At 50.6% G+C, this 26,397-nt stretch overlaps 2 protein-coding genes across 5 annotated transcripts; both read right to left on the reverse strand.

Moving 5' to 3' along the window:
• Window positions 1-923: 923 nt before the first annotated feature.
• On the reverse strand, window positions 924-15,795 carry ARRDC2 (arrestin domain containing 2). 4 transcript variants are annotated; one of them, XM_083720581.1, is made up of 9 exons: window positions 15,501-15,795; window positions 14,873-15,011; window positions 7,569-7,635; window positions 6,329-6,476; window positions 5,384-5,486; window positions 4,246-4,502; window positions 3,428-3,590; window positions 2,596-2,750; window positions 924-1,943 (listed from the first exon to the last, which is right to left on the reverse strand). In XM_083720581.1, exons 1-9 carry the CDS (start codon window positions 15,627-15,629, stop codon window positions 1,887-1,889), a joined length of 1,218 nt encoding a protein of 405 aa, XP_083576707.1. In that variant the 5' UTR covers window positions 15,630-15,795; the 3' UTR covers window positions 924-1,886. The 4 variants fall into 4 exon arrangements, with proteins under 4 accessions (XP_083576707.1, XP_083576706.1, XP_083576705.1 ...); XM_083720579.1 differs by lacking the exon at window positions 924-1,943 and adding an exon at window positions 2,328-2,430 and having other exon boundaries at window positions 2,537-2,750; XM_083720580.1 differs by lacking the exons at window positions 14,873-15,011; window positions 15,501-15,795 and adding an exon at window positions 8,982-9,310.
• A 2,564-nt stretch (window positions 15,796-18,359) lies between these two features.
• On the reverse strand, window positions 18,360-25,558 carry SAXO5 (stabilizer of axonemal microtubules 5). Its single transcript, XM_083720526.1, has 8 exons — window positions 24,629-25,558; window positions 23,448-23,554; window positions 21,799-21,893; window positions 20,877-20,989; window positions 20,066-20,184; window positions 19,772-19,958; window positions 18,736-18,824; window positions 18,360-18,580 (listed from the first exon to the last, which is right to left on the reverse strand). Exons 1-8 carry the CDS (start codon window positions 25,227-25,229, stop codon window positions 18,377-18,379), a joined length of 1,515 nt encoding a protein of 504 aa, XP_083576652.1. The 5' UTR covers window positions 25,230-25,558; the 3' UTR covers window positions 18,360-18,376.
• Between the last annotated feature and the right edge of the window lie 839 nt (window positions 25,559-26,397).

Consider the following 26,397-nt stretch of genomic DNA (forward strand, 5'->3'; position numbering starts at 1 on the left):
GGTTCGCCAGAAGCGGCTTAGTCCTGCTGACCACATGACCTGGAAGCTGGACGCCGGCTCCCTCGGCCAGTAAAGCGAGATGAGCGCCGCAAGCCCAGAGTTGGCCATGACTGGACCTAACGGTCAGGGGTCCCTTTCCCTTCTACCTTATCTTATATTTTGGAAACGTACATCCAGTTTTTTTCCCCCTTTAAATTTTTTGGGGGGCCCTAAGCTAGAGCTTGTTGAGCTTATACCTAAATCTGGCAGATGCTTGCATGCAGAAGGTGCCGGGTTCAAGAGCCCGCCTGCCCCCAGAGGGCCATTCCCGCCGGTCCGGTCCGAGACTGGACCCGTTGCTGTCGGCACCTCGAGAGACAATGGAGTGTGCTTCCATGGGTGAAGGGAAAAAGCAGAGGTATGTCTGCTTGGGGTGAAAGTCTGGGCAGGGGGCCTGGGGGTCCTGGACGGCCCAGATTCCCCCCCCCCCGGTCTCGCCAGCGGGGGCCAAAATAAAGCAGAGATTCCTGCATTACACGGGGTTGGGCTAGATGACCCTCGGGTACCATATGGCTCTACAATTCTACGGTCCTTTCCCGAAAAAGAGCTTCTGCCAGGCAGTGCAGGCAGTATTGAATTAGATGGATGTTTGGACTCAGTGGGAAAACAGCAGCTTCTTATCAATTTCCATTATTGACATTAGTCCTACATCCTGGCCTGAAATCCCAGAGCGCTGCTGCCAGCCCGTGCAGGCAGTATTGTATTAGATGGATGTTTGGACTCAGCTTCTTATCACCTTCCAATATTGATATTTAAGGCGGTTTTTGAAGATTTTAACTGCACACAAAGGTTCCCCGGAAACCACAGGAGTCCCAAGTCGGGTTAAAGACCCCAGCCCTCTCCCCCCTCCTTGAAATTTTGGGGAAGAAATTCAGGACACAGAGTAAATTTCACAATTTTAATTTCAACACTTGTACAAAAAAGCCACAAAGCCTCATTTCCAAACACAGGTGTTGTTTTTTTTTGGGGGGGTGGGTGTTTCTGAAAAGGCCGCAGGTATTCTATAAAAATATGAACCGGGAAACCGGTTCTTTTGCGCAAGTTCTGCATTGAGCCACAGCACATCAGTTAAAAATCATATTTACACATATTTACAACGTAAGGCCACTGTCCCAACATGGGGGGGAAATCAAAATACGTCCCTCCCCTGGAGACCAGCAAGCTTTGGAAAGTGGAATGCAATTTCAGGGAGAAGAAGAAGAAAACAATTTTCTTCCATCCCCCCCCCCCAACGTCTTTGAAATGCCCAGAATTTGGGGTCTGATCTGCGCCCCGAAAACCCCACGTGACCCCCCAAAAAACTCATTTTCTCTGCCTTCAACAGCGCAAATCTTCCTTTCTCTCGTCTGCCAAGCTGTTCCGACCCTCTTGTCCCCACCTCAAAAACCCACAGGGTGGATTTTCCCAGAGCGGCGAGTTCGAATCCCGTCTCTGCAAAGCTTAGTGGGGCAGGAGATGAAATCGGGGGGGGGGGGTCACCCCAAAACTTTCGCTCAACCCTGCAATTTCTCCCGCTGCCTGGGGAATCTCCCCGCCCTGTTTTCTCGCCCGTAGGTGTCGTCGAAACCGGGACTGCCGGATAGTGTCTGAGTCACAAGGCAGGCATTTCCCCTTGGGGGGTTCAAACGTCCCCATTTCCTCCTCCGTAAACCCCGCAGGATCGGTGCCGTCGGTCTGGGACACCCCAAACCTCGCCTCTGCCGCCTTGGGGGTCAAGGAGCCGTCTCCCAACCGGAGCCCCTCTCCTCGTTCGCACGCAGATCGCGGGGTCTCCTACTTCCTCGCCCGATCCCGTTCCCGGGAAAGCAAAAGAGATCCATTCCAAGAGATCCAATGGCAGGCGCCTCTCAGCAGGTCATGCAACGGGGGCGGATGGCGGCGTCCGATTGGGGATTGGGATCCACCTGGGGAGGAGAAGAGGAGAAAGAGGTGTTAGTGAAGGTTCATCGAATCCTGGATGGGACCCCAGCGGTCATCTAGCCCAACCCACTTCAAGGCACGGGGTTCGAGAGCGGAGGAGGGCATAGCTGTCAACTGTTCCAATAATAATAATAATAATAATAATAATAATAATAATAATAATAATAATATTTTTTTAATTTATACCCCACCCTCCCCAGCCAAGACCGGGCTCAGGGCGGCTAGAGGGAATTTCCCTTATTCCGAATAGGATTCCTTGCAAGAAAAGGGAAAAGCTATGGAGGAAGGAAAGCCCGGCACTTGTTTTAAGGGGTGTCCCCATTGAAGGGACCTGAGGGGTCACCCAGCCTGTGCAAAGAGCCCCGAAACTCAGGGCTGTGGGTTCAGATCAAGGTCCCTGCGTGATATGCGGGTTGGGATGAATGACCACTGGGGGTCCCACACCCAAAACAGCCTTGCTCCTTCTCTGGGCTGTGGGTTCGAATCAAGGTCCCTGCGTGATATGTGGGTTGGAATGGATGACCTCCGGGGGTCCCACACGCAAAACAGCCTTGCTCCTTCTCCCCACCAGCGAGACGGCCAAACACGGCCAGCCGCCTTTCGAAGACCAGGGTTTCTAGTCCTCAGTAAGCTCACCTCGGAATAGAGCGGAGGCGGCCGGAAGCGGAATTCCTGGATGTAGGCGAAAAACGGCCCTTCAAGGACGCCTGGGGGGCTGCTGTCCTGGCTGGGCGGCGAGAGGGTCTCCAGGGGTCCCTCGCTGGACACGACGGAGGAGTATTCGGGAGGAGCTGCCGAGAGAGAACAAGGGGAAGAGTTACGGGGTTGCTTGGAGCAGGTTTATTTTATTTTATTTTTAGGGGGTCATTTTGGGACCCCGACTTTTTCACCTCCCCAAGGCGTCTTGGCGCACCTGGTTGTTGTTCCCCCTCACAAGAACCCTGCCAGGTGGGATAAGCCTAAAGCAACCAGGATGCTGTCGGACTACAATTCCCATCGTCCATGGTCACGCTGGCTATGGATAATGGGAGTTGTAGTCTTTTTTTAAAAAGTTCTTTATATAAAATCGTGTTTTTTTTTAAAAAAAGTTCTTTAAAAAAAGCTATTTTATAAGAAAAGTTTGATAGATGATAGATAGATAGATAGATAGATAGGTTTCCAGTCTTTACACAGGTTCTTTGTATATGCAGTTATTTCGTAAAGTTGCTTTATAAAAATCGTCTTTCAAAAGTTCTTTATATAAAATCATTTCTTTAAAAAAGTTCTTTATATATAGCTATTTTGTAAGAAAAGTTATTCATATATATATAGAGAGAGAGAGGTTTTTGGTCTTTTCTAAAAGACTCCAAATTTTATCGATTGGTGCCGATGGGTCTACTCTTGAGTAGGACTTAGCTGGCGAAAACCCTCTGCAACACATGCACAATGTATAAAATTGCCTTGCAAGGTTTTTTTACGGGGTTCTTACCCTCGGGCTCTTCGGGAATTCCCATCCGGACCCAATCCAGGCTGACGCTGTACTGGCTGCTGATGCTGGAGGTGCGGCTGCCAAAGGGGTGCAGGGGGATGGTGCCGATGACCAGAGGCAGCTCCAGAAACAGCTTTGACGTCCCCGGGATCTCGATGCAGACCTGCCGGGCGGGCGAAAAACAGGGAAATTTTAAATATAAAAATGAAACAATGGCCTCCTTCGTCTCACGCGGCGGAAAGTGAGTTCCCCGCTCTGAGAATTGCAGAGAATCGATGCTGAAATCATAAAATCAGAGAGTTGGAAAGGGACACCCGAATGTCATCTAGTCCAACCCCGAAACCCCCATATAGGGCAGTATATAAATCCAGAAAATACTGTATTTTTCCGTGTATGAGACTATATTACCTCCCAATAATAATAGCACTGGAACGGGTTACGTCTGGGTTTGGGCGCTCGTGCATGTGCAGAAGCAGTAAATCACACTTTGCACATGCGCAGGAGCACCAGTTGCAACCCAAGGTTCCACTGTATTATTATTATTATTATTATTATTATTATTATTATTATTAGAATTAGAATTTAAATACCGCCTTATACCCTCTAGATCTTTTCCAACTCTATGAAGATCCCAAGTCCGAACTCTCAAAAAGCCCCGAACCAGTGAGCTTTGCTGCCGGCCTGTGTCGGCGACACTGGGTGGAGCAAGCAGCCTCCATTGGCTCTCTGCACACTGTCCCCCCCCCCAGCAGAGGTTTCCAGGGTTTCCCCTCCCTCTCCCGCTCCGCCCACTAGGCCATACTGCCCCGTCTGCTCACCTTGAGGGCGTACTCGACGTGGATGATGCGGCACTGGAGGATGGAGGGTCCCACGGGGGGGATCTTGAGCGCCCGGCCGTGCCACACCTCCCTCTTGCCGGCCGCGATGGCGTCGCCCACCATGGAGGCCACCACCGACTTCTTCTGCTTCTTGGTGCCGCGCGCCACAAACGTCTGGGTCTGGATGATGGCCGCCTTGGGCACCACCGTGCGGGTCGTGCAGTTGTCAATCTCGGCAAAGATGGGGATCACCTCGCCTGTCAAGGAAATGGGCGCAATGCTGCGTTGGTGGGAGCAGGAAAACACACCCCTTTTTTTGGGGGGGGGGCACTCTGTTCCTAAAGCCAGGAAAACTTAGCTGGGCTCCCTTGACAGTTTTCCTGCTGGCCAGCTGGCTTTTTATTACATTGCGAGTGCCGGTAACGCAAAGATTGCGGGTTCGAGACCCGCTGCATCACAGCGGGTTAGACTAGATGACCCACAGGGTCCCTGTGCAACTCTGCGATTTGACATTTTTATCAGTGTTCTGCAATGTGTTTTTTAGGTTGCATACGGAGCCCTGGGATCTTCTGATAAAGGGCAGTACATAATAATCATAATAATAATATAATAATAAGACATCCGAAAAAATCAGGGAAATTTTCAATGTTTGGATTTTTATTCTGTTTTTAATGCTCTGTTGAAAGCCGCCCTGAATGGCTAGGGAAAACCAACCAGATGGGCAGGGTATAAATAATATATTATTATTATTATTATTATTATTATTATTATTATTACTACTACTACTACTACTACTACTACTACTACTATTATTAAATCGCAATTAGCTGGACTTTTGGGAAGAGAGGAAATCTCTTGTGGAGAGTGAAGGGCTGGCAGCCAGCTCTCCATCCTCAGGGCTTTTTTAAACGGGGGCCGAGCAGCCAGGGACGCCTGTATTTTCAGGGGGGTCAGGCTGGATGACCACTGCAGGACCCCGATGGTTCGAAACAACTTCATTTCCGCAGGGCCACCGGCAGATTCCCCGCATGCCAACCCTGGAGGCCACAGAGTCCAGTGCCCTGGGTCCTCTGGCCGATGGGCTGAGCCTTGCCATGAGCCCCACGCACCCCGATTTCCGCTGCCCCCCATGACTCACCTGGGGTGTAGCCTTTCCGGTCGATCTTAGCCGAGACGGAGACAAGCCCTCGGTTGCAATACCAGGCGCGGGCCAGCTTCTCCTTGGCACCGGCTTGCGGAGCCTGATGGGCACAAGCAGAGAAGGGAGACAAGTTATTATTATTATTAAATCCATTTTCCAGATTAAAATTCACATCACAACATAATATATAGAAGATTCCCAAGAATCTGCTGGACTTTCCCTCCTCCTCTTACTGTTAATCCTTTCCTTCTGCATCCAAATTTTAATATCTCCATTATGTCCATAGTCATTGTTACACTACAAGTGTTATTCCAGAAGATATTATTATTAATATTATTATTATTATTATTAAAGGCAAAACGTCCTGGGTTCAAAAAGGGCTGGGAATAGCCCTTCTGAGCAGGAAAAAAGGGAGACCCAACTTTGCCAGGCAGCCATAGAATTGCAAAACTGGCATTTCCCCCCCTTTTTTCAATGTTATTTTGATTATTTTAGACCTTAAAACATTTCTATCCTGCATTTTGTAATTTTCATTTTCACCTTTGAATATGTGGTCCATTGTTTTCTTTCTTCCTTTTTTGTGAATTCCGAAAATGCAATAAAGTGTGTGTGTATATATATAGATGTATGTGTGTGTGTATAATGAATCTCAAAACTTGAAGGAACCCCAAGGTTCATCTAGCCTGACCCCATAATTTGCCTGGCACGGGGCTCAAACCTGCGACCCGAGGGTCCTCATGCCCTACCGGCTAAGCTATCCTGAAATCGGGGAATCGGTCGCAGAATTGGAGACTCGCAAGGGACCCCTGGGGTCATCCAGCCTGACCCGAATGTTGCAGGGGTCGCAATGAGCTAAAGGGGTTCCGTTTAAGGTCGGGTGCTTCCCTTGGTTCCTAATCTGACCCAAATCCCTCCCCAAACCGCTTTGCCTCCCCGACTCACCAGTAACGCCGGCGTGTTGATATCGATGGGCTCAATAATGGTGAAATCCTTTTTGGCTTTCTTGACGGAGGACCAGGGACGGTGGAGCTTGGCCTTCACCCAATAGCGAACGCTCCCATGTTTTCCCTCGAAGGAAGTGGCCAAGGATCTGTCAAGGGAAGGGAAAGGAAGTATGAAAAACAAGGCCTAATAATAATAATAATTTATTATTTATACTCTGCCCATCTGGCTGGGTTTCCCCAGCCACTCTGGGCGGCTTCCAACAAAATATGAAAATACAATAATTCACCCACTATTAAAAGCTTCCCTAAACATTTTCCTCCTGCGGGTCTGGAACCCAACCCAAAATATCTTGCATTTCGTTCCATTTCACTTTTAATTTGTGCGCTTTTTATGTGACGACACAGAAGGCAGTTTAAGGCAACCAAACGTACAAGAACAGACGTCGTAATAAGACGTCGCTTTAAGATGGAACGGTTCCCACCGAATAAAGGAATATTCCGCAATTGATTAGAATAGGACCCAGTAAAATTGACTCTCCAAACATCAGCAGATGTTTAATAAAAGGCTAACTTTAAGGTGGAACGGTTCCTATCAAATAAAGGAATATTCCGCAATCGATTAGAATAGCTCCCAGTAAAATTGACTCTCAAAACATCGGCAGATGTTAAGCCTCAATAAAACGTTAACTTTAAAATGAAACGACTCGTCTCAAATAATAAAGGAACATTCCATAATCTGTAATAGGACCCAATAAAAATTAGCTCTCAAAACAATATAATACCTGGACCGAAATTCGCTCCTGACAATAAATAAATTACTAAACCACAACCAACAAAAGTCGCAAGGCATAAAATAACACACAAAACCACGTAAATGGATCACATTGAGAAACAAAGACGAGTAACTTAGAAAACTATTTTTTTTTATATAAAAAAAATCTGGGTCGGTATTTTGTACTGGGATTTGAAGTTCTTTTTATGTATGAAATTGCCCGAATTTGTTTCATAGAGTTGGAAGGGATTCAAAGGCTCATTCTGTACCCTCCAGAAATACCCGTGGGGGCACCAGCTTGGGCAAAGGCTGATAACGAAACAATAATCGTAATAAACGCAACGGGGACATGCAATGGTGTCCGCGGCGCTGACATGCAATGGCGTATAGGTTTTTGCCACCAGGTGCAATCGCCCACAAATCAAATAAGAAGAATAATAGTATTTTGAAGACGTGTTTGACTTACTCTGGCAGCTGGAAAGTAAAAGGGAATTCGTGTCGGCCAGCCTGAAGGACGGTGACGTCTCCGTTGTCTGTTGGGAAAACAAGAAATAAAGGAAGTTGAAATGAATAACAGACCTTTTTTAAAAAAGGAGATGATGTTTTTCTGGAGCAGAGCTTGGTGTTTTCCTGCAGCGGTCAAATGAGGGAAATTCAACACAACATCCACACTCTGCCAAAAAGCATGTGACTTTTTTTTGGCTCCCCATAAACAACTGGGGAAAGTTCAGGCACACAGAGCGAAAAGACACAAAAGGAAGGTATTACACGACAAGATTTCTCTCTAGCCCAGGTGCCCTGCAAAAGGGAGTTTTTAACAGAAGGTGCCCCCCCCTCCAGAATTGCAAATATGCCCCAAGATATCCCAGGGGGTCTTGAAAGAGCCTGGCGTTATGTAAGCGCCCGGCTCCCAGGAATAGAACTGGCTGGGCAAAATCTGCTCCTCAAGGAAGTTGAGCCAAGATCAGCAAGGCCAATGGGGGGGGGGTCCCAAAAGCCGGCAGCCGCTAATTTACCCCCTGGAAGGTTGCACACAAACACCCCACCCCTATTCCAGAAACCTGCAAATCCTGTTTTCCAATGGCAGCTGACCTTTCTTAAGGGAAAGCTGGGCCAGAGAATGCAAAAGAATCCTAGAATTGTTGGGAGGGGACCCTCAAAGGTCATCCAGCCCAACCCCCGCCATGCAATGGGGAAGGATGGCGAAGCGGTTTGTCTTCTGCCGGTAGGGCAACTGCCCTGCATGCAGAACGACCCAGATTCAATTTCAGAGAGCTGCGACTGCCAGCCTGTGTGGGCAATAAAGGTGGGCTTCATATAAGCTCGAACCCACCACCCAGGGTGTCTCCTGCTCTCAGGAAGCAGGAGATATGTTGAGGTGCCTGGACCACGAGAGCCTGACTTGTGAGGCTCTCGGGTTTTCTAAGCAGCGGCAGCCCTGTCGGAGGGCTGCTGCCAGCCAGTGCTGGCACTACAGAGCCGGGTCCAAAAGCAGCTTCCCTGTCGAAAACTCCTTTTTAGGATTAGCAGAGCCGCTGCCCGTCCGTGTCGGCACTGCTGAGATAGAGAGGCTTCGCAAGCAACGTGGAGAGAGACAGAGAGACAGACTGACTGGGCGCTTGAGCGGCGCTCCCGAGGAGGGCAGAACGGCAGGGGAGAGGAGAGCGCTGCCAGCCCGTGTCGGCCCTACAGAGCTGGCTGGAAAAGCAGCTTCCCGTTGGAAAAAGAGAGTTTTTAACGTTGCATTAAAAACTCTGCCGAGGCGGAGAGGCTTTGCAAAAGAGAGACAGATCGCTCCAGGCAGGCGAGCCGGGCTCCCGCGGAGCGCAGGGAGGAGAGCGAGCTTGCGCGCTCTGCCCGCGCTCAGAGGCCGCCTTACCTGGCGAGGCCAGGAGGGTCTGCCGGTGGCTGAGGAATTCCACTTGGTCGCTGTAGCTCTGCGTGTAAGCGGTGCTGGATCCGGCGCTGCGAGACTCCGTCCAGTGGACTTTGGCCGCGCCTTGCGCGTGAAGATGGAGCGCACCCAGGCGCGCCGTGCCGGACAGCTCCAGCACCACGCGGCCGGCCACGCTCTCCCCGGAGCTGAAGACCGGCGGCGAGGCCACCTCGGGGCAATCCAGCTCCACCGAAAGGCGTTTCACACGGTCGAAAAGCATCCTGGCAAACTCGCGTGTCAGTGAGCCTCTTCGGCTGTTCTGTGCGCACTGCGCCGCGCGTAAAGCTTTTTCAAGGCTCTCCAAACCGCGCCCCCTGGATCCCAGCGCCCTATGGGCGCAGGGGGGGGCGGTGCCTGGCAAAAAGCCCTCCCCCAGAACCCCCCCATCCACCCCCCTTTTCCCACCCCCAATGCCCCCAGGTCTGGCCGGCAGCTGCAGGCTTTGGTAAAAACAAGGCAGCGAGCATGCGCGCCCGGGCTGGTCACTTTTGGAGAGATAAACTTTCCTCCAGTTGGGCAGGGAAGGGAAGGCAAACAAGAAAGCTGAAAAGGCTGAGCCAAAGGACAGATATCCATCTCTCCCTTTCTCGCTTATTTATTTTCCAGTTTGTTGGTTCTATTTGTATCACAACTTAGAAGCGTTTCCATTGAATTTGGGGGGTTTGTATCGCCGCGTAAAGTTACAAAAAGCAAACGCGAATTGCCCAACGGAAAAGCCGGTGGCGAAGCTATAATTCACCCTCCGACGCACGCCTGTCAATGTATTTATTCTTTCATTCCTTCCATTTATAAACCGCCCTTTGTCAAGATTAAATCGGGATTAAACAACGTAACAGCAGTCAGTATGAAAATATATACAGTAAGAACCATTTCCGTGCAAAGTATGGGCCAGTTCAAACCTTCGAGAGAATAATTTACTGTTGGGCCCTTATTTTGGGCTTAATAAACTGAAACGATAGAATTCCAGAGTTGGACAGGGACACCTTGGGGTCATCCAGTCCAACCCCCTGCAATGCAGGAATATTTGGCCCCATGTGAGACTCGAACCCACAGCCCTGACATTAAGTTACTCAGTCGGGCCAGTTTTGCCTACACTGGCTGGTAGCAGTTCTTCAGGGTTTCAGATTTGGTGTCCCCCTCCCCGGAGACGCCAAGGGGGACATTTTGTACACCAAGCTCTGCTTCTTCAAAAGACACTAAGAATCTAGTCCTCGTGGTTTACGGCCACCAGAAACGGCACAAGGATTGAATCCACAAACAAGCCTTTGCGACGGGTAGTTTCCATTGTGAAGAAACGCAAGCGAAAGGCAGAGCGTTGTTAACTTTCGCAACTCACCGCTGCTTGTTCCCGCATCACGGGGGTTGGGCTGGATGACCCCCCCCGGGGTCCCAACTCTGCAATTCTACCATTCAATTGCAGCTGTGACGTAACTGACAATTAAATCTGATTTTCCCCCCAGAGGTCTGTCTGAAGAATCTCCTCTTCTTGCGTAATTCCAAGCTGGATTCCTCGCTTGGGACATAGGACAACTGGCCCATCTGACTTGATATTGCCTGCACTGACCGCCAGCAGCGGCTTCCTGGGGTTGCAGATTCAAGCGTCTCTCCCAGCTCTGCCTCGAGACTGAACCCTTCTGCATTCAAAGCAGGTGTTCTAACCCTTTCCTCGAAAACTAAGATGGCCTGGTACTGCGTCAGACAAGGGGGGCCTCAGAGGTGCCTGCACTGACTGGCAGCAGCAGGCAAGGGGATATTCCCAGACGCCTTTGTAGGATTGAGCTGTGCCATGCCACCAACATGTGCCAAGTGGCCTGCACATTTGAATTCGCCCCAACCCGCTTTCTGCCCCCCAACCTCCTGACCTGGGCCTGCCCTAGATTCCCCCCCGTCACTTGGTCCTGGGCCAAAGGGCTTTGGAAAGAGACGAAAGGCGTGCCCGTGTTTCTCCGCCGGCGGGCAGGGCACCTAATCTGGGACATACGGGGCGTGCCTCTGGGCCCACGCCAAACTCCGTGGGAGACAGGGGAACTCCTGGCCTCATGGGGCTGAATCGCGCCGGCAGGAAAACCCACAAGAAAGGAGATCCTGTTTGATGGCGGAATGGACTTCATCGCACAGTGCTTTCGCCGGAGGTTTCTCGGTGGATTCCTGCATTGCACGGGGTTGGGCTGGATGACTTTTGGAGGGTCCCATCAAACTCGACAGCTCTGCCATCCTAGTCTAATTCCTCTCTTGCCAGCTTCTTGCAAAGCCCAACCGGCCCAGGGAGAAAATGTAAAATCTCTGGGGGGCTGCAAGCAGACGGCAAGGGGGGTAGGGGTCCCCGAAATCCTCTTTTTGGATCCCCACAGGGTCCTGCTCCCAGCCTGAGAAGATCCCAAGCAAGGTCTCTCACGCCCTGCGGCGTTTATGCACCCACGACCCCCACAGGCAGCGTTGCACAGTGGTTAGAGTGCTGGCCCGTTAGGAGAGACCTGGGTTCGAATTGCCACCGAAGCTTTGCTGGGCAGTCTTGAGGCTCTCTTTCGGCTGGGAACTCATGTAAAGCATCCAGGGCAGAATAAATAAATCAGGTAGACTGCGGTGATCTGTGGAGGCTCCATGCACTGCCAGGGGAAAAAGTATTTCATGGGGAAAACAGGACCAAGACGGGTAGAAAACAACAACAGCAACACAGAAAACGTTTTGTTTGGAGCAGAAGGGGCCCTTGGCACCAGAGCAAAGGGAGCTGGAGCCATCTGTCCCCTGGCACCGTCTTCCACCCACTTTGCTGACCCCTCCTGGCCTCAGCTGAGAACTAAGTTCGAATCCCGGTGTGTTGTCTGCAAAGGACAACGGCGACGCTTAGTGGCTCAAAGAGGAACAGCGTCGCTCCACAGAGTTACAAAAAACAACAATCAGAAGTTGTTTTTGCTAAATTGGGCTTAGCAAATACAGTGGCCCCTTGGTTCTCAGGCTTGATCCGTTCCGGAAATCCCGTTCCAAAACCAAAGCGTTCCAAAAGCAAGGCGCGCTTTCCCATAGAATGTCATGCAAAACGGATTAACCCGTTCCAGTCTTTTAAAAACAACTCCTAAAACAGCAATTGAACATGGATTTTACTCTCGAGACCGTTGATCCGTAAAATGAAAGCAAAAAAATAAATAAGACCCTAAGCAACTTAAGGTAACGGGGCCCTTTCTATGGCCAGCTGTCCTTTGCCCACAACAAATTGTTGCTGTTTTTTGTGTGGAATATATGCCATATGGTCATTCATGGACCTCATAGGTATCTCAAGCCATTTGCACATCACAAAATATGTATTTTATCAAAGTCATTGTTGAACTGAAATACAGTTAAGAAGAAGTGTATTAATAGTGAAATAACTTAATTTTAATAACTTAAAATGATTTTTGATTCCTAACAAACTTTATAATGCAAACGCATGGACATTTGGCAAGAGCAAAAGTTCCTTTGGAAACACAATTAACAAAGACTCCTCATCTAGTCTCTAGATACTTGCTATAACGTGACATAATAATAGCTGTAAATATATGATGCAAACTACTAAGAATGATAAATAGCAGAATCTAGACTCCCTATATATAAAGGTAAAGGGACCCCTGACCATTAGGTCCAGTCGTGGCCGACTCTGGGGTTGCGGCACTCATCTCGCTTTATTGGCCGAGGGAGCCGGCGTACAGCTTCCGGGTCATGTGGCCAGCAGGACTAAGCCACTTCTGGCGAACCAGAGCAGCGCACAGAAACGCCCTTTACCTTCCCGCTGGAGCAATACCTATTTATCTACTTGCACTTTGACGTGCTTTTGAACTGCTAGGTTGGCAGGAGCAGGGACCGAGCAACGGGAGCTCACCCCGTCATTGCGGGGATTCAAACCGCCAACCTTCTGATCGGCAAGTCCTAGGCTCTGTGGTTTAACCCACAGCGCCACCCGCGTCCCCCACCATATATATATATACCTATATATACACACACCCTATATCTAGAAAGGAGCAAAGCAGTGATATTTGAGGGAGCAGGCTAGCAGGCGAGGCCCATGCCTTACATCAGAGGAGCCTACGCAACCCAAAAAACTGTTGCTGGATGTAGGTGTTATTCCATTTGTCTTTCATCTTATATTTTGGAAATGTACATCCAGTTTTTTCCCCTTTAAATTTTTTTGGGGGCCTGCAAGAGAGTGGGGCCCTAAGCTAGAGCTTGTTTAGCTGATATGTAAATCCAGCACTGGCCTAGATATAGATAGATAGATAGATAGATGATAGATAGATAGATAGATGATAGATAGATAGATAGATAGATAGATAGATAGATAGATAGATAGATAGATAGATGATAGGTAGATAGATAATATTTTGGAAATGTACATCCAGTTTTTTTCCCTTTAAAAAAATCTGGCACTGGCATAGATAGATTAGATAGATAGATAGATAGATAGATAGATAGATAGATAGATAGACAGACAGATGATAGATATTTTGGAAATGTACATCCAGGTTTTTTTCCTTCAGTTTTTTGGGGCCCCCAAGAGAGTGGGGCCCTACGCTAGAGCTAGTTTAGCTTGTACGTAAATCTGGCACTGCTTGAACCCGTGGCTTCAAGCCTCAGGAAAGGAGATTTCGATGTCCCTCCCAATTCTATGATTCTATGTCTCTCCCTGAGCTTGGGCAGCTGCTGCCGGTCAGGGTGGGCCATATGGGCCCGCCTGAATGGGCAAACATGCCGAGTGATTTCGCACCAGGAAGCGTTGCCAAGCAGTTATCAGCCAAGTCGTGCCGGATCCAAGCAGCGGCAAGGAGCTTCGGCGTTTACCAAGCCGGTTCTGCATTCGAGTGTCGCTGAGTAAACAGCATCTCTGAGATCCCCAGAAGGGTTTCGGGGGGGGGGGGAGAGATGTCGCTGCCTGGAAATGGGCCTGGCAGCTGCGAAAAGGCCAAATTCCAACCTCGCGAGGTCCTGAGCAAGGGAACTGGAAATAAAACTGCCAATATATATTGCATATTTCACTTCCAATGTTTTCTTTTGAAATCTTTACGATGTTTGTTCCCTTCACCGCATCTAATACGCATCGTGCAGCCGACTTCCTTTGCAATGTTTTATTGGGAATGTTTTAGTTTCCTGTTAATTTTGTTGCTTTGAATGTGCATTTTAGACTCATCTTTATTCCGGAAAGTTTGGGTCCAGATTGTTTTATTTGGTGTTTTAGTGTGTTGTGAACCGCTGTGAATGGTTATAACAAGGCGATGATTGGATTGTAATTGAAAACGAATAATAATAATAATAATAATAATAATAATAATAATAATAATAATATACCCCCCAAAAGAGCAAGGAGATGGAGATCTGCCAGGTTGCGAGTGCAGGAACCCCTCTCAAATTATATAGGTGCCCGAGCCCTCACCAAATTCCCCACGAAGAGGCCGGACACCTGCAAATTTCTGTGCCAGGGCCTTGCGCCCTGCGTGGCACCCACAGATTTCTGCGCAAGGGCCGTGCACTTTGTGTGGCACCCACAGATTTCTGCGCCAGGGCCCTGCACCCTGTGTGGCACCCACAGATTTCTGTGCCAGGGCCTTGCACACTGCGTGGCACCCACAGATTTCTGCGCAAGGGCCGTGCACTTTGCGTGGCACCCACAGATTTCTGCGCCAGGGCCCTGCACCCTGCGTGGCACCCACAGATTTCTGCGCCAGGGACAGGCACCCCGTGTGGCACCCACAGATTTCTGTGCCAGGGCCCTGCAACCTGCATGGCACCCACAGATTTCTGCGCCAGGGCCCTGCACCCTGTGTGGCACCCACGACCGCGGGGCCAAGCCTGCTCTCCTGCCCTCTTACCTGGGATCAGGTGCGTCTCCCTTCTCAGGAAAGTCTGGAAGGCGGTGTAGTCACTGTAGATGGTGTTCATGCCAACACTCTTGCCCTCCAGCCAGTGGGCAGTGGCCAGACCACGGGCGCAGACGGCCAGCGCTCTCACCTTTTCGTTGTTTTGTTGTGGTTGACATTTTATTAATTTTCCAAAAATAACAGAAACGAAAAGAAAAAACAAGACAAAATCATCACAGAACCAAAAAACGCACATCATCAAGCAATTTTTAAACTATGTTTTTTTTGCACCACTTCCCACTGTTTTATGCCTGTTCCTGCAGGTCTATAAAACCTTGTCCAGTTTCAAAACCTCCTTCACCTTCTTACAAGCAACTTTTGAAAGTTACACTGATGTGGAAATTTATGCACAGAGCTTAAGAAACACGCATTAAACCTTTGCCCTTTTAAAACAACACAACACAACAACACAACACAAAGTCTTCCTCGGGGTTCAAGTTATCTCACTTCTCCTGCATCGTTCCATAATTTATTTTGCCAGTCTCCTTTTTTTTGCTCTATAAACCCATCAAATCCTGTACATCCCAATAGCATAACTTCAGGATTTTTAAAATAAAAATAATTTTCAGCATTCTCTCACCTTGACCCTCTTGGAGACGTCCAGCACTACTTGCCCGGAGAGGACCTCTCCGCCCCGGTAGACGGTGCCACCTCCGGGGTGGCCATCCAACTGCACCGCGAAGCCCCTCACCCGGGTGAAGGGGTGCATGTCAAAAAAAGGGGGTGCCCCTCTCGCCAGGGAGCTCCGTGGGCACAGTGCCTTGCTGGAAGCTGGCAGAAACCCTCAGAAAGGGGCAAATTTTGGGGCAGCAGCTGCTGCTGCTTTGGGGCAAACTGGGCTCCAACTCCTGCGCCCTCGGACAGCGCCCGGGCTGAACTGACAGCGACAGGCAAGGAGAGGGAAAGCCCTTTGCCAAGACCCCTCCCTCTGCCCCCTTCCCTTTCCAAAGCCCTCCTCCTCCTTCAAGGGAGCGTCTTAAAACTACAGGAGCCAGAGAGGCGGCTCCGGGGTGCCAGCTGCCGCAAAGCGCAAGGCAGGAGGGGGCCCTGAGTTCGAATCCTGGTCCCTTTGGGGTGGGCTTTCCCTTTGGCACAGCCGTGGGTTTTTTTGTGGATCTACAAAAGGGGGCGGGCGCTCAGAGCCAAAGCATTGAAAGGAACTCAATTGACGGCAAATATAACAAGTAAACGAAGGCGCTTTTAAAAACTGAATAAAAGTCGTTTCTGCCACTCGAATCCGGGGCTGAATTTCCTTACATCCCTCCTGCAAAACGCTCTTGTGGGTGGGTGGGCATCCTCAGTCGGTAGAGCACGAGACTCTGAATCTCGGGGTTGTGGGTTCGAGTCTCGCATTGCGTAAAAAAAATTCCTGCATTGCAAGGGGTTGGGATGGATGACCACGCGGGGTCTCCTTCAACTTTACGCACTCTTCTCTGGGCGCCTCGCTCTGACATCAGCTCAGGGAGTGGAGGTTTAGAGGAAGAGACTTCGGAAACTTTCTCCAAAAGTTTGGCAGCGCCCTTATCTCCCACTTGCAGGAGCGGCTGGCGGGGCGAAAATAAGCCCTGGGACGTGCGGAAGGAGGCGGGGGGGGGGGCGGCACACAGGCAGAGGGAACATCGGTTTTTCACATTCCTTCCCTGCCATGCCCGCCCTTGCCATGGGGCCGGGTTCGGCGGAGGCGCGTTTTTGCGCAGCAGGAGAATTTGTGGCTCCGGGGTTTGGGGAAAAACGAGGGCGAGAAACGACAAGGGGTCGCCTCCCTCCCTGCTGGCGGGGAACAGAAGCCAGGGGTCGGGTTTCAGCCCTGGGGATGCGGTGGAGAGCTTCGGGGGCCGGGAATAGAAGGAGTTTCCTAGAAGTACGTGGGAACAGGATCTCAGGGTCTTGGTCTTACTCACTCAGGGTCTCACACTCTTCCCTGGAATGTCTCATTGATGCCAAACACCTAAACAGATTAAAAGGACTTCTTTGGTCGCAACCTTGGTGGACCACCTTGTGACACTGCAGCGAAATAGGCTAATGCTATTCTGTGAAATGGGACGCAGGTGGCGCTGTGGGTTAAACCACAGAGCCTAGGACTTGCCGATCAGAAGGTCGGCGGTTCGAATCCCCACGATGGACGGGGTGAGCTCCCGTTGCTCGGTCCCTGCTCCTGCCAACCTAGCACTTTGAAAGCACGTCAAAGTGCAAGTAGATAAATAGGTACCACTCCGGCGGGAAGGTAAACAGCGTTTTCATGCGCTGCTTTGGTTCGCCAGAAGTGGCTTAGCCCTGCTGGCCACGTGACCCAGAAGCTGTACATTGGTTCCCTCGGCCAGTAAAGCGAGATGAGCGCCGCAACCGTAGAGTCGGTCACAACTGGACCTAATGGTCAGGGGTCCCTTTACCTATTCTCTGAAATGACCTTAACAGATTGGAGAAGTGGGCGCAAGCTAACCAAGCGAGTTTCCGCAGGGACAAAGGTCAGGTTTCGCGCTTAGGCAGGAAGAAGCAGATGTGCAAATGTTGGATGGGGACAACTGGCTCACTAGCAGGACACGTGGAAAGGATTGAGGGGGTCTTGGTGGACCACAAGCTGAACGTGAGCCCACCGTGTGATGCAGCAGCGAAAAAAGCGAATGCTATTCTAGGCTGCATCTGCAGAGATCTAGTGTCCAGATCAAGGGGAGTCTGTTGTTGTTGTTTAGTTGTGTCCGCCTCTTGGTGACCCCATGGACCAGGGCACGCCAGGCACTCCTGTCTTCCACTGCCTCCCGCAGTTTGGTCAGACTCATGCTGGAAGCTTCGAGAACACTGTCTCACCATCTCGTCCTCCGTCGTCCCCTTCTCCTTGTGCCCTCCATCTTTCCCAGCATCAGGGTCTTTTCCAGGGAGTCTTCTCTTCTCCTGAGGTGGCCAAAGTCTTGGAGCCTCAGTTTCAGGATCTGTCCTTCCAGTGAGCACTCAGGGCTGATTTCCTTCAGAATGAAGAGGTTGGATCTTCTTGCAGTCCATGGGACTCTCCAGAGTCTCCTCCAGCACCAGAATTCAAAAGCATCCATTCTTTGGCCATCAGTCTTCTTGATGGTCCAGCTCTCACTTCCATACATCACGACTGGGAAAACCATAAGTGACCATACAGCATATATTCAACACATATTCTGCATGGACTGGTTGCAGGGCAACATGTGCAACTGGCTTGAGATACCTCTGAGGTCCATAAATGACCATAGAGCATATATTCAACACAAAAAACAGCAGCAATTTGTTGTGGACAAAGGACAGCTGGACATAGAAAGGGCCCCGTTCCCTTCAGGAGCCGAGGGCCGCATCAAACCTCAATCTGGTCCTGAATGTGAGCACTTGAAATATCCCACCCACCTTGCCTAACAGTAGAGCCGGCTCTGAACGGCAGCAGCGAGGCCGAAAACAAATGAATTGAGGTGGCCAAAAGGCAAAATAGAGATATAGGGTTTATTCGGTCAGGCAGATGTTTGCAGGGGTGATTTTCTTCCGGAGGGAGTAGTTCGGCAAGGTTCCCAGGGGGAGGCTGCTTCTCTGGTTGTCCCCCACCACCAGGGTGATGGGGCCTCCATATTTGTTGGTGTAGGCATCTTTCTGCTCCGTGCTGAACCAGCGCCGGTCCTTCCAGGGGTGGACCAGGTGGGAATACTTAATCTGGGAAGGAGAGAGAGAGAGAGAGAGAGGGAGGGAAGGAACTTAAAGCAGGAATGGAGAGAGCTTGCTTGTTCGGGCCAACAGCCCGTCTAGGGTGATAGTCCTCATGGTTTGAGTTGGCACTCTGGCCAGCCTGGCCTAAGATGCTTCCTGACCTTCTGTAGCTCCTCCTCAGGGACCTGACACTTCGCCTGGTGGTAAGGAACCAGCATGTCCTGGGTGCTGGTGGTGAGGCCCTCGGGCGCTGAGAGAGAGGGAGGAAAAAGAGGAGACAATAAAGGGGTCAGCAGACTTTTTCAGGAGGGGGCCGGTCCACTGTCCCTCAAACCTTGTGGGGGGCCGGACTATATTTTGAAAAAAATATATGAACGAATTCCTATGCCCCACAAATAACCCAGAGATGCATTTTAAATGAAAGCACACATTCTACTCATGTAAAAACACGCTGATTCCCAGACTGTCCGCAGGCCGGATTGAGAAGGTGACTGGGCCGGATCTGGCCCCCGGGCCTTAGTTTGCCTACCCCTGGAATAAGGTCCATCATCCAACCGTTGACTCAGGACCCTCAACTGTCTTAAAAAGCAGAGACATCACCTTGCCAACAAAGGTCCGTATAGAAAAAGCCATGGTTTTCCCAGTCGTGATGTATGGAAGTGAGAGCTGGACCATCAAGAAGGCTGATGGCCGAAGAATGGATGCTTTTGAATTCTGGTGCTGGAGGAGACTCTGGAGAGTCCCATGGACTGCAAGAAGATCCAACCTCTCCATTCTGAAGGAAATCAGCCCTGAGTGCTCACTGGAAGGACAGATCCTGAAGCTGAGGCTCCAAGACTTTGGCCACCTCAGGAGAAGAGAAGACTCCCTGGAAAAGACCCTGATGTTGGGAAAGATGGAGGGTGCAAGGAGAAGGGGACAGCAGAGGACGAGATGGTTGGACAGTGTTCTCGAAGCTACCAGCATGAGTTTGACCAAACTGGGGGAGGCAGTGGAAGACAGGAGGGCCTGGCCTGCTCTGGTCCAGGGGGTCACCAAGAGGCGGACACCACTAAACGACTCAACAACAACGATAACAAATAAACAGATAAAGAACAAAACGCCTCTCCTGATTGCTGAGTCTTCTCTCTGCCTATCCGAATGAGACACCCACCCGGGGTTTGGGAAACTTCCGGCCCCCGAAAACCCCATTATTACCGGGATAGTTGAAAGGGATGTTGCTCTTCATGATTTTCCACTTGTTCACGTCCAATTTGTGGGTCTCGGGGGGTGGGCAATAGTCCTCGTGTTGCGTGGTGCAGAAGTAGGCATAGCGGTTGTCGCCCAAAGTCAAATCTTTCCGGGGTTTGGGGTTCACCTGGGACGCCGGCTCCTCCCGGTTCGGCTGGGCAGAGAAGACACGAGAGTGGTGGGTTCGAGTCTCGTGCCGGGCAAAAGGATCCCTGCATCACAGGGGGGCAGCGAATCCAGGGACCCCAGGGATTTTGCTACCTCTCTGTAGTAATGACGGTGGATGGTGGTGGTGGCGTTTTGCCTGTTCCTCTCGGGGTCCCGATCCCCTCTGAGAATGGAGGACTCGTTCTTCCTCGCTGTGATGATGTTCAACGGTCCTAGGGACATCCCGACGGAAGACACAATCAGGCGCAGGGTTTTTGTCTTTCCTTCTCCCTCCCCGATCCCCTTTGCTTTCGTACCATGTTTAGGGAAGCTTTTAATATTTGGTGAATTGTGGTGTTTTAATATTTTGCTGGAAGCCATTATTATTATTATTATTATTATTATTATTATTATTATTGCTTTCCAATGGCCAGGGTATAAATGGGTGGGGTATAAATTTTTTTTATTATTTTATTATTATTATTATTATTATTATGGCAGCTTCCCAATGGCCAGGGCCTGTTTTATTTTTAAGCTGCTTTGGGAAAAATTATTGCCCCCCCCCAAACCCGCTTTCGATTGCGGGATCGCTCCCCGGAGTTTTATGGGAGGCGAGAAATAAATGGAGAAATGATCCGAACCGGTCTCCGGCCTCTGGGCAACCTCAGCCAATGACACTCTACTCAAGAGTAGACCCTGCTGCACCTGAGTTAAGTCGCGCGCATCTCATTTCGGGGGTCTGAGTGCGAGCGGAGCAAACCATCCTGTTTTTGTGGGGAGTGCGGCTAAGCGGTTCCTGAGCATGCACAGAGTTCCACCCCCCCTCTTTGACGTATGTTAAAAAGCAAAGGGCCAGAATAAACGGCTTGGGGGTGTGGAGGGAATAGCGATGGGGATGTCCAGGCTTGAACCCGGTTCTCCTGACCTGGGTCCCTCCAGGGATACGCTTCAGACATGACGGTGATAAAGTCTTGCCTCCCGTCTCCGGGCCGGATATTTGTCAGGTGGACCTGGGCGGCTGCGCTCTCTGGGTCATAGCTGTTGGCGAGAGATCGGCAGAGAGGAAAGAGAATATCGGATCAGCACATCGTTTCCCTGAATTGTGTTGGTTTTTAAATAGAATAATAAAAATTAAAATAATAGTAATTTTTTAAAATTATTACAGTATTAGTTTGCCACTTTATCATGCCCAGGGCAGCGCAATGCAACTTACAACCAGACAAACAGACCCCAAACCACCCCCACAGATATACATTAAAACCAATGTAGGGGGAATAAATACATGTTAAAAATCCTGCCCACTGTAGAGTTCAAAGGGACCCTGAGGGGAATCTAGTCCAACCCCGAATGGGAAGCCGACTCATACATAAATCGAACCCACAACCTTGGCATTAGAAGACATAAGAAGGCAGCCCTGTTTAGGGAGGTTTCTAACGTTTGATGTTTTATTGTGCTTTTATTATCCTGTTGGAAGCCGTCCAGAGTGGCTGGGGATGCCTGACCAGATGGACGGGGTATTAGTAAGTTATCGATATTGATACCGTTCATAATAATAATAATAATAATAATAATAATAATTTATACCCTGCCCGTCTGTCTAGGCTTCCCCAGCCGCTCTGGCCGGCTTCCAACAAAAGATTAAAAATACATTAAAAATAACCTTTTTTGACACCTGGGAATTTCAGTCTGAATTATGCCCAACAGAAAGGACTCTGGGTTTTCCCCCCAGTTGGTCCTTTTCCAACTCCGTTTTGAGGAGAGGCGACCAGAACGGTTCCCAAGGCAACGGTTACGCCCGTTTTCACAGCGGCAAATCGGAAATCTGGAGTCTGGAGGTCCGCCCTTACCGCTGGCTGTCCGATTCCTTGGGGGTGTACGCCCGCTGTTGCTCGGTCAGCATCTGGTGGCATCGGGGGTCTCCGAAGACGACCGACACCAGATTCTGCAACGGAGAGCGTGCAGAGTGCCTTCAGAGTGTGTTTTCATAGCATAATAATAATAATAATAATAATAATAATAATAATAATAATTTCTTATTTATACCCCGCCCATCTGGCTGAGTTTCCCCAGCCACTCTGGGCAGCTCCCAATCAAGTGTTAAAAACAGCACAGCGTTAAATGTTAAAAACTTCCCTAAACAGAGCTGCCTTCAGATGTCTTTTAAAGATAGGATAGCTACTTATTTCCTTCACATCTGAAGAAGGGAGGGTGTTCCACAGGGCGGGTGCCACCACCGAGAAGGCCCCCTGTCTGGTTCCCTGTAACCTCACTTCTCGCAGGGAGGGAACCGCCAGAAGACCCCCAGAGCTGGACCTCAGCGTCCGGGCTGAACGATGGGGGTGGGGACGCTCCTTCAGGTCTACTGGACCAAGGCCGTTTAGGGCTTTAGAGGTCAACACCAACATTTTGAATTGTGCTCGGAAATGTACTGGGAGCCAATGTAGGTCTTCCAGGACTGGTGTCTCTACTCCCAGTCCCCAGTCTGGCTGCCACATTCTGGATTAGTTGTAGTTTCCGGGTCACCTTCCAAGGCAGCCCCACGGAGAGCGCATGGCAGTAGTCCAAGCGGGAGATAACCAGAGAATGCACCACTCTGGCCAGACAGTCCGCGGGCAGGGAGGGTCTCATCCTGCGTCCCAGATGGAGCTGGTAGACAGCATCACAGAAGGGACCGCAAGCATCATCCATAATAATATTTTTAATATTTATTTATACCCTATCCATCTGGCTGGGTTGCCCCTTCTGCTCTGGACGGCTTCGAATACATATAAAAAACACGGCAAAACAGCAATACAAAAATGCCACGATGATTTTAAAATGAGCAACTTTTACCAAACAAAGCAATATTCAGTAATCCGTTAAACAGCAAAGCGAAATAGCAGCACGCAATAATTAAATAGTTTACAGTTTACAATTGCTGAACTACAACTGGTGAAAATGACAGCACGAAACTGCGTTAAAGGGATCAAATTGAGGAACAGGGATGCGCAACCTATGAAAACCTTTTTTTTTTTTTTTTTTGGTAAAATCTCACTGAACTCCAAGCACCTGAAATGCAGGAATCATTGAATAACAATAATTTAAAAAATCAGAATTAATTGCCAGTTAATTAACAACTGCAACTGAATTGTAGAATTGCACAGTTGGAAGGGACCCCCGGAGGTCATCCATCCCAACCCCCTGCAATGCAGGAATCTTTTGCCTGGCGGCGCAGAACTTGAACCCGCAACCCTGCGACGAAAAGGCTCGTTTTCTGCCGTATGGCAAACCTACTATTCATGCATCCGCTTCTGGCCTTGCAGGGGCTGGACTACAGGACCTTTGGGAGCCCTTTGAACTCTACGATTCTGTGAGCTATAGCCCCCTTTTTTCCCCTCCGGGGATGCCAAGTTGGATCACCACCAAGTGGGAATTCAAACCCAGGCCTCCCAGCACCCTAACCACTACCCCACGCTGCCCGGGGCAGCCGGTTTTTCCAGGGTCTCGTAGGCTTTACCTTGTCGAAGTGCTTTTCGGCAGGGGGCGCCCATTGCCCCGTGTAGTAAGTCTGGTACGTGGTCCCAAAATCGTGGCACCCGTGCCCTCTCAGCGGAGACTTTCCTCCTGCCAAGGAAGAAGGAGGCGGTTTTGTTCATACGTGGAAGCGAGAGAGTTTGGGGGGAACGACAGGAGCTTTTAAAAGACGTTTAAAGTCATTATACCAAATTTAAAAAATAAAAATTAAAAACCCTTCCTAAGCAGAGCTTCCATGGACACATGCAGTCTACCTTGGGTGGCTTTCAAAAGCCAGAATTCTTCTTAAAAATGGCTTTAAAATAGACAACTGATCTCAGTTAAAAGCTGTTTAACATGTTTAAAATGCCAGAATTTTCTTTTAAAAGAATTTCTTTTAGAAATAATTTTCTTTTCTTTTCTTTACTTTTAAAAGAATTGTCTTTTAAATTTTCTTTTAAAAGAAGCCAGAATTTCCTTTTTAAAATGGCTTTAAAAATGGCTTTAAAATAGACAACTGATCTCAGTTAAAAGCTGTTTAACGTGTTTAAAATGCCGTTGGAAGAACCTAAGGGTTTTGTATTGATCATGTCTTCCTTCCAGGAGTGAGCGAGATTCGCACCCAAGACCCCTCACCCTTCCTGAGAGAAGCATTGAATGTCTCCTAATTCTAAAGGGGGTTTGTCTCCTCCCCGAATTTCCCCCGATTCTAATGGCAGCCATCCCTGCGTCCCGTGGGAGGGAGTCGGGATTTGAACCCGCGTCTCCAACTGTGACGCTGCCCTGGCTCTCCAGAAGACCAGCCCAGCGGCTCACCCAGTCCTGCGTGGGTGAGCAGGATTCCCACCCAGGAGCCCTCAGCCTTTCCTTCTGTTTTCCGGTCCTCAACAGGCCCATTTTGGGGGTTCCACACTCTGCGCATTTGGGGAGCCCAAATGGGATCAGACTCTGGGGCGGCTTCCCTTGATTTCGATTCAATGGGGGGGGGGACCCGTCTCCTCCCTGAATTTCCCCCAATTCTAAAGGCATCCAAGTTGGCATCCAGTGGCAGGCAGTTCCGCGGGCGAACTCGGAAAGAAGGCCTTTCCAACCCCTCGTCCCCAAACCCAGCCACCCACCGTGGGCGCTTCTCCCCGGCTCCCCCCCGGGCACCTCAAAGCACCGGGTGCCCCCGTGCCAACGCACCCAGGTGTTGACTGGGCGCCTTTTGGGCCGGCTCCGTCCTCCCGTGGCTGGGGTACGATTCCTGGTAGAGCGAGGCGGGCAGCGGCTGCTTCTCCTTGTCCCCACTGGGCACGCTGTCGTCCCACTTGTCCACCCGCCGGGGGGCGTCGCGGGGCAGGGGGGGCGGGTAGGGGTAGCTGTCCCTGGTGACGGAGGTGCCGGTGCCCTGGCGAGGGTCTCTGTGCATCTGCAGGTGGGGCGAGGGCGGCTGGGCGGGCACCTTCGCCTCCAGCCCCCGGGGAGGGTAGGAGAGGTAGGTCTCCGAGCGGGTATCCCAGGCGGAGGGGTCCATGTCCTGGTTAAGGACCCCCGCGCACTTGGGGGGCCGGATGGCCTGGCTGCGGAAGCTGCCCCACCGCGGCGGGTAGTCGATGCGGTAGGGCGAGATCAGGGTGGCACCTTCTGGGCGACGGTCACCGCCCAGCTCAAAGTGCGAGGCTTGCAGGAAGTGGGTGCTGGCCAGGCGAGAGGGGGCCCTGGGCACCTTGCGGACCTCTGTGACGCGGCCTGGGTTGGGGGGCGCCGTCCGGGGGTCCCCCGGGCACCAGCAAAGGGGCACCATCTTCTCGGAGTGCGTAAATGTGCCAGTGGTCTGCGGGAAATCGGAACCCGGCGTCCGGGCACCGTCGATTTGGGTTTACAAGCTCTGGTGCGCCCCCATATCTTCCACATTCCCTATATGCATTGTTTTATAAAATAGGGGTGCGTGGCACCCCCTTTAAAAGCACTTTTTGAGGCACGGAAGAAGCACTGTTTTGCAAGGGTTTTCCAAGGGCTCAAAGGCATCCCGGGGCGGAATATGGCTTCCTGGATTGTGAGGTCATAGGAATGGCGGTGAGGTCATAGGGGGAAATGGTGAGGTCATAGGGAAGTAACGGGGGTCACCTGGACGGAGCCTTTCGTTTAGGGCCACTGAGCTATGAAAAGGGTAGACGGGCCCCAGAGGTAGAAAAGGGGTAGAAGGGTCTCAGAGGTAGAAAAGTGGTAGAGCGGTATCAGAGGTAGAAAAGGGGTAGAGGGGTCTCAGATGTAGAAAAGGGGCAGAGGGGCCACAGAGATCTATGGCCCCTCTGCCCCATTCTATCTCTGAGACGCCTCTACCCTTTTCATAGCTCTGTGGCCCCTCTGCCCCTCTTCTACCTCTGAGGCCCCTCTACGCTTTTCATAGCTCTGTGGCCCCTCTGCCCCTTTCCTACCCCTGATACCCCTCTACCCTTTTCATAGCTCTGTGGCCCCTCTATCCCAATTCTACCCCTGATAGCCCTCTACCCTTTTCCTAGCTCTGTGGCCTCTCTACCCTTTTCATAGCTCTTTGGCCCTTCTACCCCTTTCCTACCCCTGATACCCCTCTACCCTTTTCCTAGCTCTGTGGCCCCCTCTACCCTTTTCATAGCTCTGTGGCCCCTCTACCCCTTTCCTACCTCTGAGGCCCCTCTACCCTTTTCCTAGCTCTGTGGCCCCTCTATCCCAATTCTACCCCTGATAGCCCTCTACCGTTTTCCTCCCTCTGAGGCCCCTCTACCCTTTTAATAGCTCTGTGGCCCCTCTGCCCCTTTCCTACCGCTGATACCCCTCTACCCTTTTCCTAGCTCTGACTCCCCTCTACCCTTTTCATAGCTCTATGACCACTCTTCCCCCAATTCTACCTCTGAGACCCCTCTACCCTTTTCATAGCTCTATGGCCACACTTTCCCCCAATTCGACCTCTGAGACCCCTCTACCCTTTTCAT

This window comes from Podarcis gaigeae (genome assembly GCF_964106915.1).
Source record: "Podarcis gaigeae genome assembly, chromosome: 18".
NCBI classification, from domain to species: domain Eukaryota; kingdom Metazoa; phylum Chordata; class Lepidosauria; order Squamata; family Lacertidae; genus Podarcis; species Podarcis gaigeae.

What these genes read in the sequence shown, in the direction of transcription:
- SAXO5 (XM_083720526.1), bottom strand. Translation starts at nt 25,229, where the DNA reads ATGGTGCCCCTTTGCTGGTGCCCGGGGGACCCCCGGACGGCGCCCCCC. An exon ending in GGCGCCCAGTCAACACCTGG is followed by an intron (nt 23,555 to 24,628) that starts GTGCGTTGGCAC and finishes CTTCCTTGGCAG; the next exon opens with GAGGAAAGTCTCCGCTGAGA. An exon ending in CTGAGGAGGAGCTACAGAAG is followed by an intron (nt 18,581 to 18,735) that starts GTCAGGAAGCAT and finishes TCTCCTTCCCAG; the next exon opens with ATTAAGTATTCCCACCTGGT.
- ARRDC2 (XM_083720578.1), bottom strand. Translation starts at nt 9,258, where the DNA reads ATGCTTTTCGACCGTGTGAAACGCCTTTCGGTGGAGCTGGATTGCCCC. An exon ending in TCAACACGCCGGCGTTACTG is followed by an intron (nt 5,487 to 6,328) that starts GTGAGTCGGGGA and finishes TGTGCCCATCAG; the next exon opens with GCTCCGCAAGCCGGTGCCAA. An exon ending in ACGTCGAGTACGCCCTCAAG is followed by an intron (nt 3,591 to 4,245) that starts GTGAGCAGACGG and finishes CCCGCCCGGCAG; the next exon opens with GTCTGCATCGAGATCCCGGG.